This window comes from Passer domesticus, chromosome 6 (genome assembly GCF_036417665.1).
Source record: "Passer domesticus isolate bPasDom1 chromosome 6, bPasDom1.hap1, whole genome shotgun sequence".
Taxonomy (NCBI): Eukaryota; Metazoa; Chordata; class Aves; order Passeriformes; family Passeridae; genus Passer; species Passer domesticus.
The window spans coordinates 51,077,246-51,102,145 of NC_087479.1; the positions used below are offsets into that span (position 1 = coordinate 51,077,246).

Sequence of the window (24,900 nt, forward strand, 5' to 3'; positions counted from 1 at the left end):
TCCTATTTAAATGAAAATACTTTCTAATCATTGTAATCAAGAAAAGAGGCTGTCCTACTGTGAGAGAAACCCTACACCACCCATTTGGGTGGAACTGCACATGCTCTATCTCCCTGCAGGAAAGAGAATTTGTAAGGAGAAATCATGGTCTGGATAGCAAGACATCCACCCAGGATGGAGTAAGCAAAGTTTCAGGCATTTCTCCATGAACCTAGAAAACAGTCAGGGATAGCTGTTAAGGGCAACTCTAAGGTGACATTCACATGAGCAGAGCTCCCCAGGGTGGGCCACAATGGAACACAGGCTGGCAGCTCAGGTCCCACCCACAGGGAAACACAGAGAGGTTTCCTATTCCCTTTGCCTCCTTGGTTTATTGTGCAGCCTGTCCCTACTCTTGAAGCAGGCAGGCTTTTAAATTAGGACACACAACTCACTCTTCCCTAAAGACACCAGCACAATGAAAAAAATATTTCTAACTTTCAATGGAATTACAGAATACCTTAAAAAAGTTACTCGTTGCTTAATTCACTACCCTCTTTCTGACCTTTATTCAAGGGGAAAACTGCCAACTGCACAAAGCCCTGCCAACCCCAAGGAGCTTAATTGTGCAGATTACGGTCTGTTTGTAACACAGATTATTGAAACACACTTGGACCCTTCACATCCCCATGTTTGATTCAGTAATAGGTTCTGCATTAGATAAAGGAGATTTGTTTTGATCGTCTCCTCGCAGATGCAGAGCACCCTACACCTTTTGTATTCCAGACTCCATCATCCATGACCTCTTTGCATAAGTGAAGGAGGCACAATAGGCTGCTCCATACTGTAACTCCCAGATCCCCACTTTTGGGGGTGCAAGAAAGGCAGGAAGAGATTTAGTTCATGGTTTATAGGGTAGCCTAAAATAAAAAAATGCACATTTAATTCCACAAAGAGCACATTTCTCTGAGAGATTCTGGCACTGTGTGGCACAAAAGCTAACCATATCTGAAAGCAGAGCACATAGTATTTTTAAAACAGAAAAAGGTGAAAATTGCCTTTTGAATTTTAGAGATTGAGGTGAAACACAAAGTCAGAATGGAAAACTTACTTTCAAAATACATGAAGTGAAATAATTTCCTTAGGTTAAATTTTTTTTCTCTCTTTCCCAAGCTAAAAATTTAAAGAGAAAATAATCTCCTCACACCCCCTAAAATTTGAAAGAAGATAAAAAATTTTATTTTTCACCTGCTACAAAAGCACAGAAATCACCTTGAATTTCTAGCTATCATATGATAATTACAAATCAATCCTCCCTGCCTCAGAGCCAAGGCCTGCTCCACAGCCAGCCATCATTACTGAAGGGTCTGGGTGGGAAATGTCAGGCTTTTACTTTGCATCTTCATGCTTCAGCTTCCTATGCTTCAACACTTGGACTTGATGACCTCAAAGGTCTTTTCCAATTTTAACGTTTCTATGATTCCCAGTATTATTATAATTAACAAATAAGGAGTTTTTCTTCAAGCACTAGCAAATAGGTGTTTTGTGAGGCTACTTCTTGCACTTCACTGCCATTAAAACAGGAGGGAAGGTGAGTGGAGACACCAGAGTTGTGGCCATTAATGCCAGCCAAGTGTTGAGGACTGAGGGGGGTCACTCCAAGCACAACTTGCACACAGCGACTCTGCTGTGGCTTCTCTCCTCGTTTACTGCCTTATAAAGAAGGTAGGAGGTGGCAACAGCTTTCCCTGGCATTAATGTGCTTTTAGTTGCCTGATAAAAGTATTTTCCTCCTGTAATCTCTGCACAGCACCAGACTAAAAGCGCAGAGTACACTTTTAATTTAACACACACTCGTAGCTGTGTGCCAATTCCTTGCTTCTGTACTGTTGATGAGCAGTTGTATGTGGAACAAATTGAAAAAGCCACACACTAATTTCCTAAATGTACCTTTTTTTTTCTCCAATGGTAAGGAAATGATGAGTTTTAGATGAGAAAGAACATCTATCTGCAGCTCAATGAACTGAAAATGCAGAAAGTAAACTCCTGCAGCCTTCAGCAGTACTCAAGAGTGACACAAAAGTACTAACCTCTTCAAATTTTGTGATGAAATTAAATGGAATCAGCAAATTGAGAGGATGACAAGGACAGAGGAAGACCAAAACACACCTGAACTACTGTGATAAATGAAAATAACAACTTCTTGTTTAAACAAAATAGTGCTGTGATTCATACCATAAGCTGGCAGAGTACTTTTATTACACTTCAGCAAAAATTGTGCAGAACTGGCAGCTCCCTACTTGTCCAGTTCTTGGTAGCAATGCTACCTCTCATATTCAGCACAGCTGTGCTTCTCTCAGTGAAAAATCAAGGGGGCAGCAGAAGCAGATATTTCTCTTACTGCAGTGTACCTTTCTGCTATGAGACAGCAGCTCACACTGGGGGTGCATTTAAGAAAATTAACTTCTGCAAATTTTATTTTCAGCCACAAAGAATGCTACAGTCATCTGAAAGCCCATGAAACTCTGTTTCAATAGGACCAGGATTGCCAACATTTCTAAATTAGCCCAGTGGAAGGAGCTCAGTGCTGTGCAGATGGGTGGAGGAACTCCTAAGGTTATCTCACTTCTGGAGCTCTGTAAAACAACTTGATGGTGTTGGTTTAATGCTCAAGTTTTACAGCACACCTGTAAATGTAGATTTGGGGTAATAAAGTGTGTTTGCTGAATGCTCACAGTACCTGGGTAATTTTACAGCTGTGGAGCTGTGCATCCACATACCCTCAGTTAAACACAGATGTAGTTTTCCAGAGGAATTCTCACCGTAGTTCATTGCTTTTAAATTTCAGCAGAAACTCATCTTTGCTCCTTTAGTTCAGCAGGTTCTTCTAGAACAGACTGTTTTGCCCATCATGCTGTTAATAGCTCCCTTACAGAATTTTCTTGCTTTTAGCCACCCCTGCTGATCTACAGAGCATTTATGTCTGTGCCTAGTGGTGCAGGACATGGGGTACTGCTTTCTTCTCACTTCTGGCTGATAAGTTACTTCTAAAAGCAGATGCAATGCTTCAGCTCTTTTACTAGGTAGGTAATGCTGTCTTCGGGTTCTTTCACCACTGTCATATGAAAAAGGGGGCTTCTATGAATATAAGTTAAGAGGACAGGATGGGTAAGTTGCACGAAAGCAATGGGGTAATTCTGTCCTTCAGAAAAGATCAAGTCAAGCTTCTCTGCTAAACTCTCTCTGGACATCAACAGTGTGCAAAGCTGGTGCCTGTTCTCCCTCAGTGCTGTGTTGAGCCCACTGATAAACCAGCTGAGTCTAGGCCTCTACAAAATGTCGTGTACCACCCCAGTCAGAACCTGAAAGAGAAAGGAATGCCCTGGGGTAAAGGGTGAAGAACCCATCATCCCTACACTGCCATGGGAGCCCTTTCTGAAGAGAAAATCTGATTTGAAAGCACTGTGTGTCAAAAGAGCGCCAGCTAAAAGGACCAGAACTCTTAGGAAATTATTTATTTGTGATATTTGTGAACACAGGAGCCTCATCAAGGTCCTGGAGCTCCAAACTTTGCTATGCATATAGTCCTACAAACTCACACTGCTGCAATGTGATTACCAGCACAATGAGCTGCCATGGTGGATGGAAAACATAATAATCATTACACTATGAAATCAAAATCAAGGATTTTTAAGATAAAGTGCCTGGAATTCAAAATCATCATCTGCAATAGAATATTTTCCCAAGTTTTCTTGCAAGGTATCCTAATTTGGTGGGATACTTCAAAAAGCATATTTCAAAGTGGAAGGAGTGTTAATCCCTGCCGATAGCAGAATAGTAATTTTCACTGTGTAGGTGATATGCCAGCAGCAAAAAGGGCTCTTAGAGACAGACTTTCAAGTTGCCTTCATATTTCACATGTAAATAAACTTTTTCTTCAAATATTCAATAGTGATAATTTTGTGAAAATTCTGGGTTAGTTGCCAGTTCATGAGAGCAGTCCAGATTTTCTCCTTTTTAATCAAGAATTTTAAGGATTCTGACATAAGAAAAAATAATTCCTGTGTGAAACTAAATGGTCATACAACTCTCACTCAGTCTGATAAAACCAGACAACTATCAAATGTTGGAAAATACATAAAAGCATTTGTTTTCTTTTCTGTTATTCCTATGAAATCATTGGGTGTTCATTCTGCAAGAGGTTCTGCATTCTTATCCTTATCTATAAGGTTGTGTTTGCCTTACTGCTATGTAAAGAAGTCTAAAATACCACAAATTAGAATGGTAATAAAAATAGTGGTATAAATAATGAGAAATCAAACAGAAAATATTTTTTTCCTTCAGAAATTTTTTTGAGGTTTTATATTTTTTCAGCCCCAAATCTGCATTAAAACCACTTAAAAATCTTAGAAGTGTTCATAACTAAAAATTAGAAGATTAGTCAAATTGATCATTTTTATAAAATATATTGTTCCAACAATATATTTGGAACATTTCACTCCCACTTAACCACAATTTTGCACATTTTTCTAATCTGTTTCTGAACCTAAAATCATATTTTGTGCCAAAGCATACAAACATATGTCTGATACTTTCAAGAGCTTGAAACCATTTAAGCAGAATAATTTCTCAAAAATTAATCTACTCCCCTAAAATCCCGCTAGCTTGGACAAACCACAGGAGCTAGGAAAGCTATAACAGATCACAGAGAGCAATTAAGACCCAGGTTAGATTCCCTGAAGCAATTTCTAAATAAACCTCCATGTGTTCAATCGGGCCCCTCACTACAAGAAAAACATTGAGGGGCTGGAGAGAGGCCAAAAAAGAGCAATGGAGCTGGGGAAGGGTCTGGAGCACAAGTCCTGCGAGGAGCAGCTGAGCAAGCTGGGAGTGTTTAGCCTGGAGAAAAGGAGGCTCAAAGAGAAACCAACCCATCCCAGAAATGATCACATTTAAACTCTGTTTACAGCTGGCATAGCATCAAAACATCAAGAATTTCTCAAAACCACGTGATTTGGAAGCTATGCTGTATTCCAAAACTTAGTGCCTTCCCTCTTCTGATTATTGGCATCCCTGTCATCACAGTCTTTGAATGTTTTCCTAACAGAATTAGACTTTTACTGAATAAAACAAGCATACAGTATTCTTCATAAATACAAACTGAATAACAAACTTCTTGCCATACAGGTCAGCTATGTGAAATTTACTATGAGACCTCAAAAGTTTTGAAGAATGTGAAAAAAGTTATTTGAAAATTAACTCCCTAAAGTAAACAGTCTATGTAAACTTGGAGCAGAGGTTAAAAGAAATATGCACATACACTTGTCTATAATGTGTGATTAGGTTTTCTTCTGACCAATTAGAGATCTTCATAAAAAAAAAAATCACAAAAATTATTCAGTGGTATTTTCTACCACTTCTGACCACTTTTAGTTACACATAATTCAGAAACAGAAACAAATTTATCTTGGTCCCTTTACTCTTGAACTGGTGTTTCTCACCCTCTTTGTCTATGTTAAAATTATATCCAGGATTTTTTTTTTCCCATAAAATGCATTTTCTATTTGAACTGGGAAAGTCCACCTACCCCAAGTATTTATGTTATGTAATCTGTGAACAAAGATTTAAATGTCTGAAAGTCTTCAAGAACACCTATTACTTTACATTTAAAGGTTAGATTTTAAATTTTTCAGCACCTACATCTTCTTTTGCATTTCTATTGGAATTTCTGCATGTCTCTTGCAAGCCTGTTCAAACTACTTGTCTACTACATTTTGAGAAACTGGCTTTCTGATTAATAAAGAGCTGTTTCACCAGTCTTGTCCATTCAATGTTTTCCTAACTTATAGCCATCATTTCCTGTACCTATAACTCAAATTGCTTTGCCCTACAGTTTGTGCCTCACAATCCTCTGACAAAGATAGCTGCTGTTTCCAATTGTGTCAAAATAAAATGGACTTCATCTGGATAGAAAAAGCCCTTAATTTAATAATTAAAATATATCTCAATATGAGTGATGTGTGTTCTGGAAGCACTGGAAGATGGGGCTTTCTCTGTGCATTCCCAGCACCTCTCTCTCATCTTGGCTTTACAGTGAGTCACCACAGAGGTAGTTTCAGCTCATTTGGGAGAAGCCAGAGCTCCAGCACTGGATTTTATCTTCCTTGGATGGCCCAGACCAGCATCAATTCCCTTTCTGATCATTGCTGCACCTGACTCCATAAGGGTAAGGCCTTATGAGGGTCTTGTTTCCAAAGGTGGCAGCACCTAAGCTAATAACAGAGAGAAAACCCAGAAGCAGAGCAAGTCACTGTGCCCCACTGCAGAGGCCATGGTGCAAAAAGGGAGCAGCCTCCTCACCTGCCACGTCTACAGGTGCCCAAGGTACTGCTCATTTTGATTAGCCAAGTCATGCACAACTGGGAAAGCTGGAGCATTATTGCTCTAATTATTCTGCTCCTTTTCTTTGCCTTTTCCTGCCTCCCTCACCCCTGGGCTCTTTAAAGAAAGGCTCCCAGGAGCTTCCATTCAAGTGGACTGAAAACAGTGTCAGTGGGGGCTGACTTTTGCAGCATGGGTTGCTGTCACCAGTGACCTATTCATCAGCACCAGCACCAGCCTGGCTTTGTCTTCTGCTCCCTAAACAAACTGATGGCAGACTCAGTTCTGCTGCAGAAATATTGTGAATTAAACAAAGCACAAAGGGAGCAGGCAGCAGGGTTGAAACATTTAGTGGAAATAGGGGGGCTGGTCAATAAAAGGGGATGGAGACTGGATCAAAAGGGGATGACTTACAATGGGACATGGGCTAAAAAGGGGTGTGCACTCTCCTGCAGGTCAAAAATGACAAAACATTGTGGTCCCAAAGCTGTCACCTTCTGCACAGTAGGGAGGGATCTGGGAGCAAGGAGAAATGCAAAGCTAGCAACTCAATATATAGGAAATGTACAAAGGAAAGAAACATAAAGGGTCAAATTCTAGGGTGCTTGAAACAAGCTGAGACCACTGATCTCCATGAACAAAACAGAATAAATGCTTAGAGGAGGTACTGGGAAGAAAGAGAAACAAAGGATGATAAGAAGGAGAGATTTTGGCTTAGGGGTTCATCTCAGACTTGGGACAGCTGACTTCATTTCAAGACTGCCATGTGTTTCCTGTGGGACCAGAAGCGAGGCATTTAATCTCTGCAATTCAGCCCCCACCAGTGAAGAAATACTTAGGGAAAGGATATGACATGCATTTTATCTGTATGATACCCTGAGCTCAGCCATATTCGTGTAAAAGCAAAATAGTTTGTTGAAATGGAAAGATGTAAAAAAATTCCGTATTTTTGAATTTTTCTAAGTTGGAGGCATTTAAATGGATCACATTTACTCTTAAATAAGTTTTCAAAGCATTAAACTTCCATTCACACCTTTCTATCATTTGCTACCTTTGAGGTTCTGAATACAAATATCTGACTGGTGTCCAGTGAATACAGATATCTGAATGCTAGCCAGACATTTTCTTCATTCTTTTTCTAGTTTTTCCACTTTATCTTTTGCTCTTGTGTCAGGTTCCAAGATGCCTTTTCTTCTGGAGAAGGTTAGAGGAGATGAGAAAGAGTAAAATTGTAATGCCTGTGGCTTTCCAAAAAAATAAGTTAAAACATTAATGATATTTGAGAAAAGTAATTTCCTCAGTTTAAAGGGGTTTGGCACATTTTCAGTGAAAAGAAAGATTTTTTTTTCCTTCCATTCTTTCTTCATGTAATTTCATTTAATTTAAATATACTTTCGTCCTTAATGTTTCACTGAATGAAAGAAGCCCAGAAGAGTAAAATAGCTAGAGAAAACAGAATTTCATTGGATATTAAAAGACCCACATGCATTTCAACTATGCTTTTGTTCCCCTTGGAAATCTGAAATAAAACCCTGGCACCACACACACATCATGAGAAAATGCATCTGTTTAAATGCTGGTCTTTGGGACCAAACTTGATAATCATAACAGAGAGTTCTGGATCCTGAAAATTCCTATGGAATTCATATTCCACTGGCTTCCTATATCCATTGTTGGGGTGGCTGCAGCCAGAGGGAACACATCTTGGCTGCCTTGAGGTAGTAAAATGCTTTCCTCTGTCCTGGTAAAAATTAAGGAAGGTGGGTTCTTAAGGCATGTACTACCTAATAGATGTCCTGGATAATATGGAAAGTCTGTGCATGGATGGCACAAAATTCACTGCCCCATGGATGAGCTGATATTTGTCAGGCAGAGCTGCCCAAGGGTGCCTAGAAAATGCCCAAGCTGCCCAATCATCAGCTGCTCCTCACCATGGTAGTTCCACAGAAACCAATTCCCAGATCTGACCTCAGAATTTAAACACTGACCACCTGGCTGACAGTCTCACAAGTAATAAAATAATTCAAACAGGTCAAGTTACCAACTCAGAAACAGTGAGGGGTTTTTTGCTTCATGCCATAGAGAGGAAAATTTCCAGTCTTCATTCAGAATTGGCCATCATTATTAAATGCACACATGGATGGGCTTTTTGGCCGTGATATAAATGACTTAAAGCTGTGATTCAAATAGGTCTATAAAGTGCTTCTATGATGTTCCTATCCCTTCTTTTTTCTTTCTTTCTTTTTTTTTTTTTTGAAACTGTCTCTGCTCCACTGTTCTTTGTAGAGATAAGCCCTTGAAAATCACCCTTCTTAAGGTGTAAACTTGGTGACTGTACATTATAGTAAAACATTTGATTTGTTATAGGCTAGAAAAATAGAGAAGTTGAAACCTCTTCATGGTGTATTAAAGGTCACACAATTATAATAAAATCTTGCTCCAGCAGCTCCAGTCACAGACAAAATCAGTCTCAAATTTCCAGCGAACAATGAAGTCCCCACAGAGTTTCAGCTTCCCCGGGAAATCAGGGTATCTCAGGCTGTGTTGATTTTAAGAGTGTCCTGAATGCCCATCATAAAAAAAAACAAAAACGTGTTACTCAACACAGTCACAGCTCTTTCAGGGTCCCCTGACTGAAAAAAAAGCTTTTTTTGGGGATGGCATTTTTCTGGTTCCAGGAACCCAAAGAGCAGCAAGCTCTTCTCTGTTGGGGTGAGACGCCACAAGCCTGGATGTAATTTCCTAGCATGCCACACATCAAAATAAAATAATAGTAATACAGAACAAAAAACGACATCCTCACAATACTAGCTAATCTTCCTGCTTCCCATCAAGTGAAACATATTGACAACTGACAATAGGCAATTAATAGATTAATGAGTATAGCCCTTATCTGTCTACATTATGAGTTTATCTGGTTGTAACAGGATGAACACAACACGGGCCTGCGCTCACAGGAGTGCTGTCCCAGTAGGAATGAGATCATTGCAGCAAGATATGAATGCAGTATTTTGATTACCAGGTATCACGCAATGGAACAGAACCCCCACACTCACACTTTATTCTATACATTTTAAAATTATTCAAGGGCAAGGAACAGAATATAATTTGCTAGAGAGAGAATTAGAGGGAAAGGTTTTACAAAAGCAGGAGAGATTAGGTTTTGATCCAGGGTTAAGACCACTGCCTCTGGCACACACAGAAACTATCAAGATAGGTAGTGGAATGTAAAAAAAAACCTTTCCACCTAAAACTGAGACTAAACTCAGTGATGTCTGCAATGCTGAATAATAACAAACTTTTAAATTCCTTTGATAACCCAAATAAAAAAGTAAAGCACACAAACTATTTTTTGATGGTTCTAACTTGAAAAAATGGGGCTGTTTCTGGCAGTGGTGAGTTCACTCACACCGTGGATAAATTGATAAATTTGATCTGCAGAAGTACAGAGGTGCACTGAAGGATGCTGTGCTTCATGTGAAACCTGCAGAAAAGCAGATTTTCCAAAGGACCTAGGTAGGAAGGTGAACAAGGTATGAATTTGGGGTGCCAGAGAACCATTATCTCAGTTGCATTGACATTTTCTCCCTGGAACTTGGCAGTTATGTATCTCCCCAGCTTTGTGCTTACTTGTTCCCCATTTCCACCACAGAAGGAAGCCAGATTTACTTCTCTCCTGCCCAGAGCCAAGTCCTGCCCGTTCTTCCTCGCATGTGTAATCTAAGTTTTCTCGAGGGGTCCATTTGTACAGATAAAGTGAATTTGCCCTTGATAGCACAGTGAAGTTTCAAAGCAAATATTGTGATGGTTTTTGTGGGTTGGCAAACACGATCTGCAATTTGCTGTGCGGAAATTGCTGTCCTGCTCCAGAATTATGCAGGTTTCATAATGACTACCGGCATGAGGCAAAGCAGCAGGACAGTTGCACCTTGATCATTCTATACAATTTTGCTCACAGGCTGTTTATTTGGTTTCTTTCAGAGCCCAGGGCAGCCAGAAGAAAAACACCAGTGGAGTGAACTTTGGATCAAGCTTGATGTTATTCCATTGCAATACAATAAGAAATGAGAGGTTTGTTCTGATTTGAACTGAGCCTCTGTTTGGAAACAAAGCTGCAGCCCTGATGGTGACAGTCCCCTGGGCATGTGGCTGTGTGGGCTCAAGGTACTGCTGTCTCTTGAACCTACCAGCCCTTGCATAGCAGCCTGTGGCTTTGCCTCCCCACTTCAGGGCACAGCATCAGAGGTCCCTGCCTGGTGCTGGTCAGTAATCCCAGCAGCAGAGCAGGGCAAGAGCTGCAGGCAGGGGCATTGAAACCACAAAAGCAAAAGTCACCACAAGGCGTTTCAAACCTGTTTTACACATGGACCTCTGCTGTTTTAAACTACTGTCATGGGAAGGGGCTCAAAAGCGACTTCTGTGTGTGTCTGTTTGGATGACAAAAAAGAGCTATATGAGCCCAGAGAAATATAGAATTGTAATATACTGCATTGAATAGGGAATTCAGTTTGTGTCTCATTTTTAAGAGCTAATATTCTTTTATCTGATCAAATGGTAAACAGCATTGCTAAATCAAGTTTTGATGGCATATGTATTTGCAAACAAAACTTTGTATTCAACCTTTTCTAAGATGATCCCACAAATTTGTGTTGATATCCTCTGTGGTCACATTTTTTAAGAGCTTGAAAAATAGAACAGCCTCCCATGCACTGCTTTAAACCATGTACATGCACTTCTACATTTCCTAATTGAATGGGACCTTCTAGGCATAAAGTGAAAAGCAGCTCCGGAAAATCAGTGTAGAGAGGGACAGAATGTTTTCCAAATGCTGATTTAATTCTGTACTTGGGTATTCTATTCCACAGGAAAACAAACTAAAACTCCCCCACTGAGAACTGCAATGTGTCATTCAAACACATCCCTCATGCTTCAGGGATGACATTTTCATGGATGCCTCCCAGAGCACCCTGCTACACTGAGCTGAAGCTCCTGGGCCCTCTGAAAGGAAATGTACACACAGCATGGCACAAAAGCTGTGAGATACCAAACCTGTCTTAAACACACTTCTTCCACAGGCACTGCCTCCCATCATTTGGGCTGGATGCCTCAGGACTAGTCTGGTATCACAGCCTTGTCACCTTGCTTTGTCATTCCTCTTCCCAGGGTTTGAGGAACCCTGGAATGCTGGAAGGCACAAAACCACCTGTACCATCCCCTGGCAAAATCAAGCCACGAGTGTTTGACACAGCTTGGGACATTAGAGGGTGAGAAGTCCCAGGTGTTTCCCCATAACATTTCTGGGAAAACTCTTCAGTTTTATGGATCAATCTGGGGCCTGTAGTTTGTGGTTTCTGGGGAGAAATGCTGACAGAAATATCAAGAAACATCCCCAGCCTGAGTTACTGGGAGATACATTGAGACTGGAGGGTAGGAAACCAGTTTGAACAGAGTGGTTGTGACTCACTCATTTCTTTGATGGCCTGAAATGATGCCAAAGAGGTCACTGAGGAACTTTGCTGCCTATGGAGAAAAAACTGGCACAGAGAAGAGCAGCCTTTGGTCACTTCAGTTAAATCACTTCAGTTCTAGAAGCAGGTGATGCCTACTTCTAAAATTTTCCACACAAATAATGAAAAAAAATCTCCTCAACCTGTGCTTGAATGTGTGGATCAAAACTGCTTCAATAGGGAGCAAGGGAAAGAAAAACAGTGGTCAAGAGCCAGCACTGCTGACTGCTAATAGACAGCAGCTTCTCTTGACATAAAATGGTGCTGCTCTACCGAGGTCAGGGGAAGCAGCAATGTTTTATCTTAGCTAAAGAATATCAGGACACAACTGTTTCTCACTTTTATATTGTAATTAATACTTTAACATACTTAAACGTTTTCCTGTGAAGGAGTTAATGAAGCCATGCTTAGATCTTTGGACACATTTACTGCCCATTATTTAAGATATAGGAAAAAGTAAGGTCCTTTAAGAAATGAAACAACCGGAGCCATTAACCAAAACAGAGAGATCACAAGACATGTTAAGCAGCAATTGAACCAAAGGCTACCTTTCAAACTGGCATTGCAAGGCTGAAACAGGCAGGACAAAGGATTTCAGACACACTTAGGCTGGGGAAAAACAAACTCAAAAATAACAGACAAGGATATTGGCTTAGGGATGCTTAATATCTGATAGCAAATACATTAACCATAGAATCTTTTCTATGCTCAGGAAAGGCAATGGAACCGTGTTTGTTCTTTGCAAATAAACAAATTTACACCATGGGTAGAACCAAATTTGGTATTAATTCCTTCCTTTCACTATTGATCCCTGCTGCTTTCCCCAGTCTGGAAAACCCATTGGTGATTTGGCTCAAAAGGACAGCACAACACAAAAGAATCAGAAGCCATTTGAAGACAGCACATTCTCTTCTCTCCCCATCAAAGCACAGCTCTGTTCTCCCAACCTCTTTGGCCCTCTGTCTTGCTCTGTAAAATAGAAATAACTTGGCAGAAGAGAGTGAGAGTCACAGATCATGAGCCCACTCAGTGAACTCTGGGAGAAGGAGCTCCCCTTCTGCCCTTCAGCATTTTTATGTCTGCAGTACCTCCCTTGTGGTAAGAGCTACCTACATGGGGAATATCTGGTTTAGTTCTATGCACAGAAGCTACTTCCACTCAAAATATTTGTGGAAAACCAGCAGTTTCAGATGTGTGGCTGAGAAACCTCAAATAAAAGAGAGGAGGTTTTAATGCAAATATAAAGCTCTTTACAAATATCAGACTTTGTGACATAACATCAGCTGTGAATGTAAAACAACATAGGGATGTGTTTTCCTGCAACAACAAAAATTTAAAGATCAAATACCTTTTCCTTCAGATTCCCTATGCTGATTTCTGAGAATCTAATGAAACACAAAGTATGTTTGCAAAGTAGAACGTTTGCATATGCTTCATTAATTAGTTTGGCAAGGCCTCCACTACCAAAGGTGCACGTATTTTTACACAGGCTTCAGCAATCTGCCTTGGAGCTTTCAATATTCATGTTTCTGCGCTATTTGTGCTCTGTATCATTTCATTATATCTATATATATGTATATAGATGTAATTTTTAACAGATCTTGGAATTTGTCATTCTGCTAGCATTTCTAAAAATATCCTTTCAGAAAAACTTCCATTAAACTTGACTGGAATAGGAGAGGTGGTGCACACTTTTCCTCTTCTTGGAGCTCCTCAGTCCTACAGCAATGCTGTCCATGTAATCTTGACATCACACTTCAAACTAAGCTCGTGAGGAGCCGAATTTTCAGTAGAACTGACTGTGACTTTTCAGATGAAACAACTTCTCATTGGAATACAACAGCTTGTTCAAACAGAATGTTTTGAGCTTTGACAACCTCCCAGCTCAACACAGACAGGGATGTCTTATAAAACTGCTCCTGGGGCTCCTAAATCAACATTCTTTGGCAAGGGGGTGATGGACTTCCTAAGTTTATTGTGACACCTGAGGAGCTGCTTTCTCCCACTTTGAATAGAAACAGGAATAAGAAACAGTTGTTTTTCTGAAGCTGGTGTTTGTGAATTTCCTTTCCACCTCCAATTTTTTACATCTCACCCCACACCCAAATATCCCAATAAAGGTCTTCTGGCAACACAGAAATGTTAAATACCACCTTCTCTGGCCTGGTTACTGAGAGTAGCAAAGGGGATACAAGGAGGAGATGGGAAGCACTGAGAAAATTGATGCAGCAGCAGGCTCTAGAGCCTTCACACAGATTTACCTGGCTGCTGAAGCACTGGACTGGCTTGAGAGCTTTTTCCATCCAGGTCCAGCCCAGTTTTCACTTTGGGTTTTATTGTAGGAAAAAGCTATCCAATGCCAGTCATTTGTGGCAGTACTTAGCATCACCCAACAGCTCACAAGAATGCTCTAGAACATCCAAAAGCAACAGATGCTAAAACCCACATGAATTACTATAATGCATTAAAATCCCAAAGCAAAGGGCATATCCCCATGCAGAACCCATCCCCTCTCTCCACAAATAATTTCACAACATGCTGAAAAATCTTCCTACACCTTCGAAAAATAAGGAGGAATGGGGAATATAATAGAAGAGAAATGCAAAAAGTAAGAGGGTTGGGGAACTGTCTCCCTTTTTTTTACACAATTATTTGCACCTTCTCACAAACATAAATGTACATTCATGTACATTTGTGTGGTCCTCCAGCTCCTAGTAATCATCAAATATTCATTAAGTGTTTCTCAATTTAGGAGCAACTTACTCAAGGTTTATGTGCTCCACTCCCATTCAGAGGCAGGGGCTGGACCACAAGCTAGAACATAACATGGTCTACACTTCATAAAATGCACTGCACCTCCTGAAAACCAGGTAGCCCTTGGCCTCAATCCTGCCTGCTGTGCACTGTGGGCAGCCATTAAATAAAGCCCCAGCATTTCACTGAGCTTGGACAATCACCCTGGACAAGATAACAGAATCAATGTGGGAGATGAGGGTAAAGACCAAACACTCTGGAGATGTCCTGGTGAAGATAAGTAAACAACAGGCCTCCACAGAGAAGGGGGATAGAACACTTAAATCACACTGAAATTTACCAAAGCTTAAAGCTGCTTACAATAATGGCTAAGGGTGAACGATTCATTTCAAACCAGGCCAAATTGAGGAAAAGAACCTTGATGCACGCACCAATTTTGTTTCTCAAAGTCAAGAATTGCCTAATCAATAGCAGTGCTAAAAGGAGATGGGCACTCTCAGGGGTACCATTACAAAGAATTGCACTGGATTTTAGCCACCTGGCTCCCAATTGCTTTAATAGCCATCACATGGCTAAAACCCAGGCTGAAGCTTTAAAAGTTTACCCCTTGGTCTTCCTAAGCATCCACTGCTGTCAGGTGGCAAATGCAGAGCAGCAGGAGGGACTGCAGGATTTACTCCTGCACTGACCAGTGCTAGAACATGGCCAAGAATTTGCACTGCTGCTGCTGCAAGTGTCACTTACTGAGTGAGGAAAGGCAAAGCAGGAGAGGGTAAAAGGGGTGAGTGAAGGTGGAAGAAAGTGTACTTAACCCTTCCACACTGTTGATGTGTTGATAGCAGCCTGCACCAGGTACTCACATCACTGGCCTAATCCAATCAGCCCCCCTCTTCCATTAGCTAAAAATAAACTGGCACTTTTTAGGTAATGCTCTGACTGCTCCCCCCACTCCAAACTGTGCTCCAAATCTTAATGGAAAACCTTCAAGGAGCTGAAGGTTTTAAATCAAATAAAGAAGCAGACACAAGGAGAAAAATCCAATCAGAGCAGAAAGGGTTGGATTAGCCAGGAACTGTTTTTCTCCAATTGTCACCAGCACTGAACTTCACAGGAGCAGTAGCTGCAAAGACAGAGGCAGACAGAAGAGGAAGGAGGGGATTCTCTCATGCTCCTGTTAGACATAATTTTACAGAGGGAAAAAGGTGGTGTCATGTCAACAGCATCAGGGCTTGACTTGATCCCTGGACCTGCTCATGGTCACCTATAGGATGGTGAGCACCCTGACTCCTTTCTCAGACAGCTCCAGAGTGTTCCAGGGAAGAGGAGAGAAATTGGCATTGGCAGCAGCCCCCTCTGAAGAGGTCACCTTATGGTGAGGCTCTCACAAACATATAAATAACCAGCAACATCCACCACCTTTTGAAAGGAGGTGGGTAATACTCAGTGCATCACAACTTGAGGTGGAAGGCACCTTAAAGGTCACTAGACCAGGTTACTCAGAGTCCTGTGCAGCCTTGGTCACCTCCAGGGATGGGACATCCACAACTTCTCTGGGCAAATTGTTCCAGTGCTTCACTGCTTCCATAGTAAAGAATTTCTTCCTAATATCTAACCTAGATCTACTCTCTTCCAGTTTGAAGTCATTCCCCCTTATCCTATCATTCCCTGCCACTGGGAAAAATCCCTTTTCACCCTTTTTGTAGGCACCTATTTAAGTACTGGAAGGATGCTATAAGGTCCCCCCAAATATTGTCATGAAGAACAACAAATCAAAATGTTTCTACATTGAAGTTGTTGGGCAAAGGGAATAGAGAAAGTAAGTAAATGAAGGAACATGAAAAACCCTAAGTAATTGAAAATACCCCCAAAAGCTGAGTTTGTAACTTAGGATGAGTAAAAAAAAGAATAAAAAAAAAATAGGATTTTTGTACTATCAACACTTCTGCTACCCATTTAGAAGACTGAACATCTAAAGTTTAGAAAGCTAATGGTTAGATACTGGTTAGGAGAGAAGAAAGGGAATGACAAAAGATTTCCCAAAATACTAGATAACTGTTATGGGTATCCAAAAACTAGGAATTATTATATATATCTATATATATACACACACACACACATATACACACAAGTTTGAATAGATATTGTAGTATGGTCCCTTTTCATCGACACCTACATATATTATATATACTCTAGAATAATTATTTTGAAAAAAAAATCAAACAATAATGTCCTGAGCCAAAGCAAACACTGGAAGAAACCAAGAGCACTGGGATTTCTATGGAAATAAAGGACAGAAATCTGATAGGGTGTTGTTACTTGCAGGTCTGATGCAGAACCCATTAATTTGATAAGCTTTGAATCCAACTCCAAGAGCAGGGTGAGGAGCCCAAGAGCATTGGTCAGTGCCACTGTTATGCTGGCTTTTGCAGTATCTCTCTTCATAGATGTTAGAGCCAAACCACATCAGTTCCCCTTAGCTGAGCTGGATTGGCACTTTGGAAATCCTAGTGCACAGGAAATGTTTAAATCCTCACATTTGAGGGGTAAGAGCAGCATAGAGCTCAGCCACTGACTAAATATGCCTCAAGAAAAGTGAAGGTAGTAGAACTGGCAGGAAAAGAAGAAACAGTGGGTTTCAACAACAAAATGAAGAGAAATTAAGCAAAAAAAAAAAAAGATGCAGCAAGGAAGGGAGAATAGAAAAGACTATGGGAAACTGGGGAGGGTGGGAACTAAATCAATCAGAACCAAGAAAGAATTGAGAAAATGGAGACATGAGAAACACAGGAGAGCACTTGAACTCACAAAGTAAAAACAAGCAAGAGGTATATTGGAGGAAACAGAAAGAAACAGTGAGGGAACGAGAGAGAGAAAGAAAAGGAAGGGGAAAAGGTGTGAAAATCTGAAAATGGCAAGATGTAGGAGAGAAAACAGGAGAGAGGAAAAGGGAGGGAAAGAGAAGGAATTGTACAGGCAAAGGACCAGAAAGAGGAGAACAATCCTAGGGAGCCTGCTGTGGTGGGTCGCAGAGGAGTTCACAAGCCCATGCACTCCAACTATTTCTTTTTGATTCTGTGTCATTGTCAGGCTTCAGACTGCAGCTGCAAATTGTTTGTCTGGCAGTTCTGGTAGGTTTGATTCAATAACTCCTGTAAGAGGGCAGGCAGGATATCAATGCTGCTTTATTGCCTTTTTCTCTGCCTACAATAGCAATCCTCCAGTTATACAGTATTATAAAGTGCCATCACTGGGGGTTGTATCTCAGCATAGTCACATCTCATCTTCCTGGGCTATAATAAGCCAGGAAAGGTAGAAGTCTGAAACTACATGAGCTTTGTGAAAGGATTAACATTAAGGCCTAAAGATTGGCACTAAAGACCAAACAGAACCTCAACTCCCAAAGACCACAAGGGGAGCTGGGGACATGCTGCTGGATCAGCTCCACCAAAATTCACTTGGCAACCTGGGTCAAGCCTCACTCCAGCCACTGGTGGACAAAGCATTGACACTCCAGAAAGTTGTAACCACAGCTGGGGAACAGAGGAAATAACATGTGTGGTCCTGGCAGTTGGGAACTTTTCATGCCTCTCTCCACATCCTTCAGATATGAGTCTTTAAAAACAACCATGCAGTGACATTTAACATCAAATTGGACTTACTGATATGGAGCATTTTTCCTCCTGGAAGTTTGTCCCTTCAGGCTGTGGGGGGTGTAACTCTGCAGTCCGACACAGAGAAATTTCTCCAGCCTTGAGTGTTCATGACCTGTCAATAAAAAGAGACTTTCAGTTACACAATGTCATCACATAGTACCTTTCACAAATACTAAATTCAGGAAAAATGTCACAGCAAATCCGGAAAACCTTCACACAGAAAACTGCTGCCTGTGAGGCATTTTATTTGTATGTCTTATTAAAAAAAAAAACAAAAAACAGAAAAATTCCTGACACATTGTTCTGGTTAAAGCCACACAAATCAGAACACAACTTGTCATTCAGGCCTGGTCATTACAAATATGGGGAGTACCTGAAAAGAAAGAAACCAATTCAATCTGCTTAAACTTTGCCTCTCATATACACACACACAGAAATTCCTGTTTCATTGTAAAAATCGTAGATGGATGTCTTTAAAACTGGGTCTAGAAATCATTGTGATTTTACACTGCAGTTTATTCCATATATTTCCATCCTTTTGAGTCATACTGTTCAGCCTCCTACTTATTCTTAATAGATTAATTTGCAGTTGCTCCCTCGACATTTCAGCTTTTCATGGTGGAGAGCAATTCCTCTCATTTCACTCATCAAGGCTCCATATAATAATGGAAGTTCCCATAGGTCACCTCTGTCATGCCTTATTTCCTTAACCCCTTTAGCCTTCCACCCTGATAAGCGTTCTTAAACCTAGAGCTGTCTGCATTAAGGCAAAAATAAAATTTCTCCTGCAAGTGATTCTGTCCCACATCAGTTTTATAGAAAATGTGACTGTAATCATGTGATTTCACTTCTCCAACTCCTTTACACTGCCATAATATCCTATTTGTTTTTTCCAAGCAGTTATACACACAAAACTGCTGAGATTCTTCTCTAATAACCCCAGGTCTCTTTTTTCCTTGGTACACTGGATAATAAGAATTCTGCTGTGGTTCACTAGCTCTAGATCTACTGTTATAGCCACTAAAAGGTCCAAATCCTCCTCACCTGGGTGAGAATTGCTTCTTGCTTGTTTGCTTAATCTTTGCATCAGGCAGAATAATCAATGACTGATATTTTAGTTGTTAGAGTAAAATTGATAGGCAAATTCTGAGCTGCCATTCGTTGTGGCATGTTCCTAACATCACTTCACTGGTCCAGCTTCACACACTAAATAGATGCTTAAAAAAAACCTGGAGGGCACTCCACCAGTTTGAATTTTCCAGCTGCTCCTTATGACCAGTGTTGGTGTTGCAAGTTGTGACCCTGCTCTGTGATTTACATGGATGTAGGGGAAGGCTGTGACTCAGCCTTTGCAGGCAAACAAGCAGGCTCTGGGTACAAGTGAGGAAGTAGCTGGAAGTGTCCAAAAGTATCCCTGTCCTCCCAAGAAATCCACATTAAACCAACGAACCATGGTGTTATTTAAAGAATGATTTTACACTGCATCGTATTCCAAGTTGTGTCTTCTTCTGTGCAATCTGTCCCTTCCACGGGAGACAAAATATTTCTGACCAGCAATGCGGTGCTAAATAAAACAGCTGCCATTCCCACACACAGCTTTGAGGGCTGTGCATCTTTATGGGGAGGATACAACAGTCAGCTCAAAGCAATTCAGTGCTGATTGGGCTGGGGATAATTTTCTGGCAACTAAGGATGGGATTGAGACCACAAGATCATTTCAAATAACTGCGGAGGAGTCACAGGATAGCAACACCTTCCAGTCCCTAGAGACCTGGAATTGATTTGAACTGGTCTACCACTTAAATTGAGAAAAGCTATTATCCCATCACTAATCTCTTGAGCCATTCAGTCCCACTTGAAGCAATTTTTTTCTTCAATAAGCTATTTTACATATTTCACTTAGTCCCCAATCTATGGGAGAAGCTTATCACATGATTTGTTTAAAAAGATAAAAACCTCTCCCCTTGGCATTTCTGTTTATTCTGGGGTTTGTTGCTAACATGACAGAACTATTAAACATGTTCCTCCTCTTCTCTCCTTATGGAGCCCTGCTTTTCTTCCTACCATTCCCAAAATAAGACAACTTCTTGTTAGTTTTTGGAAGAAGACCCAGCCTAGAAGCATGTGTTCTGCGTTTTTTCCACATAAATGTAAATTTACTGCCCTCAACCATCATAGCAGCCAGCACTACAATGCTGATACCTACTCCATACTCAAGAAGGGTAAAATCCAGGATTTGCAGTGCAAAACCAGAGAATTGCTAAAAATGCATTTTGCAAACGCAGTCTTAAATTTTTTTTTGGTGCATTCATGGGCAAAGGCAGATGCAGAGCCCACAAGTAAGCAAAGATGCTGCAATTATTAAGAATATCTTAAAAATTTGTCTTTGGTGCCTGAAACCAGGGGGGGCAGAGGTGCAGTTTGGCAGTAGGGCCACACTGGCCCAGCAGGAGAATTCTTTGTGATGAGAAATCAAACGCACGCTCACGTTCAAACCTCTCAGTTTCTCCCACTGTTTCCCCTCTGTTTTGTGCACTCAGAGGAGCCTGTCTTGTCTACTCCATGCTTTCTCTTCATTAAGCATTTCCTCTGTAGTTTCTCCCAGCCCAAATTTACTCAGCCCTCCTCCATCAGTCCCAGAATTGGAATGGGTGCCTTTGAAAAACCTGGGCTTCCTTCCTTTCCAGGCAGTTCCTTGCAGCTCCTGCTCACCCCACAGGTTACGCTGCTGGAGCAGCACTGCTTTGATACTGCTCCTCTGGCAGCAATTAGAATCAAATCAGCACCAGGCTGTTTATAAAAAGGGATGTTGCTGTAATGACACTATCAATTCTTCCAAACATTGTAGCTATTTATCAAGTGATTAAAGTGGAGTAACTTACTCCAGGTTTACTAGCCTATTTTCCATTGGAACTTAAAAGGTTTTACTGCCTCTAGTATGCCACTTGGACTGCTAATAATTTCAATTTTATTACATTATCATATTTTTTAGATTTATTTCTAGGTTTTGCATAAGATTCAAATTGTTACCCAGTTTATAAAATAATGTGAATTTATCTTGGTCAAAAATCACATTAGGATAATTATCTTGCCCTTTTGGCAGATAATTTTGTTTGTAATATATTGAAAATGCTTATTTTTTCTCTTCCTAGCCCCTCATTCCTGCAGAAGAGGCTATTTTTTTCCTGAAACAGGCAACTCCATCTCCCTCTCACTGTCAAGAGCTGTCAGGCCTCCTCCCATTTTCCCTTCTCCATTAGGGGGAAACCAAACAAAAGGTGCCTGCTCCTGTTTTCCACCTCCCCAAAGCAGCAGGATGAAGATACCACTGTAACCTGCCAAATTAAAGACAATTTAGTCAGGCACTAAATACTTGCTAAAACTCCCAAATGACCAGAAATATGCTACGTGTCCAGTATCAGAAGAAAGTTGAAGCAACGAAGGATAGATTAAGCAAATCACACCTGACTCTCTGGCCAGGGTCTCTCACCCTGGAATGTCTGAAAAGCCACCTATGATCTCCATTGTCAGCACTTTGATTAATTGAAATTAGATTTTTCAATTTAGAGGACATTTTAATATTTAAAAAGCAGAAACTCACAATTAGATGAAACAGCTACAATTTTTGGGTTAGGTTTGGGATTTGGGTTTGGGTTTTTTGAGGGGATGGGGTTGGGGATTTTTGTGAAAATACTCAAAATACCACTTATTTAGGAGGGAAAAAAAATCAGATTTGGGAAATACTAAGTGCCAAATTTTATTTGGAATGCATGGGGTTTCCTTTGTACCTATACAGCATTACTATAAAATAAGAATTTATACTGACATGTTTTAAGTTGACGTAAGACTTAGTAAAATAAAATAGCTCCTTTTACTTTAATAAGGACATATGCTGCCTAGTACTGATGGAAACAACTCTTTTACAAAATAAAAAAAGTGGCATTCTGATGTAAAAATAGGATAGCAATATCCTGAGTGCTGAATAAGTTAAAGGAGAATTTTCCAATACTTCTAATATGTTTAATTATAATATTCTAATTCTTAATTTCAGTGATTCTAGTTCTATCAAGCACTCATTATAGAAGTACCAAAAAACAGACACTGGGTAATATTCAAAAGGTTTTGAGGTATGATGTTGAAATATGAACCTTTTTTAGAGCAAAATATATTATGTAGCCTAGGAGCTTCACAAAAGCAATTCTCTCCTTGTGTTTTTCCCTGCTTCTTGTTTAGGAGCCCAGGAAGCTACAGGGTGTACCCCATCTTTTTTCTGCTTTAATGTTGGCAGACAAAAAGAAGCAATCCAAAAGTGGACAACACCTAACTCCCAAAACAGAGATGAAACAAATTGTGTTGTAAACATTTGGTCCAGTTTGGTATTAAAGTGAAGACCAGTTTACACATTTCGTTATTTCTGATGACAATACTGAGGAATGTGCACAGCCAGAAAATGATGCATTTCTGGGGAAAAAGGTCCATTTCTGGATCTACCTTTCTCCTTCACTGTTGCTCAGAAGTCAGACAATATTTAATCCCATTGTGCCACTGTCCCTGGGCAGGGAGCCAGCATGGGGACAGCAGGCAGCAGCCAGGCACCAGGGAAGCAGCTCAGGCTCCCTGCACTGAGAACAGGTTCAGTTCTATGGATCTCAGTGGAGACACAGGGAAATTGCACCAACAATTTGTACAAACCACAATCCAGATGGGTTGGCAAAAAAAGTTTGAGTGTTTTGAATACTCTGCATTTCTGAACATTTTTTTTCTTGTAATGACACAGTGAAGAAGCTGATGATCATAAATATGGAGTGTATCACCCCGTCCTCTAACTCCCTCCTTATTGCTTTTTGCAACATAATACATGCATCTCAAATAAATTAAACATGTGACATATAAATTCAGTTCATGCTTTTTGGGGGTTATCAAAATCCTGAGAAACACTGAAAATCACTTGTCAAAACGTTCTGGGATGAAGTAGTTAAGCTGTCATCAACAGCTTAAACACTGTTTATTTGAATATGTAAAGCAACTTTTTGAAAAAAAAAACAAAAACAAAAAGTACAGAGTCTGTTGATCAGAGTTCTTTCTCCATGTCTTAATTCTGTTTTCCCTGATCTCCTAGGGAAAAAAAAATACTTCAAATAAAGTTTTAAGGGCATAGACACCCTCAGTGAAGAAAGCTCCACTGACACAACTGATGTGACAAAGTATGGCAATGGTATTACCATGGCACTACAGGATTATTACTCTGCAGTGCCCATTATTTGAAATGGAGTTACTCAGTGCTTACCACAAAACAGCAAGCAGCATTTTGCAGTAACACAATAAATAACTCATGTCATCTCTGTATCTACACCTTTTGCAGGAACAGATACAGAGCCAATCTAAAAACAAATCTAAAAGTGCTATAATAATGCTGGAATGACATGCCTCTTAAGCAGTTTACAGCTGACAGACTAAGTGAAATGGTTTGACAAGGAAGAACACAGTATGTGTTGACAGACCTGCTTAGTTCATATTTGAAAGGCAAAATTAAAGTCATACTTTTACAAGGTGCAGGGTTCTGCTCACCTGAAGGACATTCTCTTAAGCAAGGCATGGTATTAAGCTTCTGCCATCCTCCTCCTCCTGTCTCCCATTTTTATGTGTAGGCCACTAAGTGGCACACCTCAAAAACCAGTCCTGACTGCCTATCTCAGTAATTGCTCATGAAAACGTATCATTTAGAAAAGTATGGACAAAGCAACAGTGAGAACAGCCATAAATGTTCACCCTCCGTAATTTAGGGGAGCACAGCAACATATGGGCAGCATTTGGCTTTTCTTACAGCAGGCAGCACTGTCAGGAAAGAGCAAACAAAGGCTGAGTACAAATCCTCTCTGTCCACAGAGACACCTTTCACTTGATTACAGGATATGAGAGAAAAACATAAAGACACAGTGAATCCTAAAAAAAATGAAATAAGAGCTAAGAAGGTCAGAGGAAGGGGCTGGAGACGGGCACTAGGAGAAGCAGAACTGTTTGGCAAGACTGACATAGCTCTAAGGCAGAGGGAAGACTCAAAGGGCAAATGATGGCCAAAAAATGGGCTCTCACTTCCTACCTGCTCTTTGCTAAACCCATTGGCTGACAGCAACCAGAGGCTGACAGCAACTCTTGTGGTGGTCAGTGAGAATAATCTGGTGGACTCAGGCCAGCTAATATTGAGGAGGTTTCTTCACTGCATAAGTTCCCTCTGCCACTTGGCCCCTCACTGTTAGAGGCCATAGGAAGCCATGAGTATTTTCCTTCCTTCCCACTCAGAGGATCTGTTGGCATAGGGAAGGTGGCCCTGAGGAGGGAAGAGCCAACACCTGCTCTTCCTTTTCTGTGGATAAGCCCAGAGCTCATCTGCTGCAACGCCAGCCAGTCCAGCTCTTCTAATGAGCCCTGTAATTGGTGAAAATGAGCCCAAAGTGGCCAAATGAAATCCTCTCGCTGCGGGGAACCATCAGGAGAGCATTAGGAAAGTCGTGCATTTAGAGGCATAGATGCCATTGCCTCTACACTGGACTGCCTCCAGCAGCTGAGCCAAGCAGCAGCAAGGAGCCTGGCTGCTGGCACACCTGCCTTACAGGTGAGTGCAGAGC

At 40.7% G+C, this 24,900-nt stretch overlaps 1 protein-coding gene across 1 annotated transcript in view; it reads right to left on the bottom strand.

The window, feature by feature from the left end:
* Positions 1-24,900, bottom strand: part of LOC135303514 (uncharacterized) — a 265,282-nt gene that overhangs the window by 83,253 nt on the left and 157,129 nt on the right. Inside the window, exon 3 of the mRNA XM_064425428.1 lies at positions 18,281-18,386. Within this exon, the coding sequence (XP_064281498.1) occupies positions 18,281-18,386 (106 nt within the window). The remainder of the gene's footprint in view (positions 1-18,280; positions 18,387-24,900) is intronic.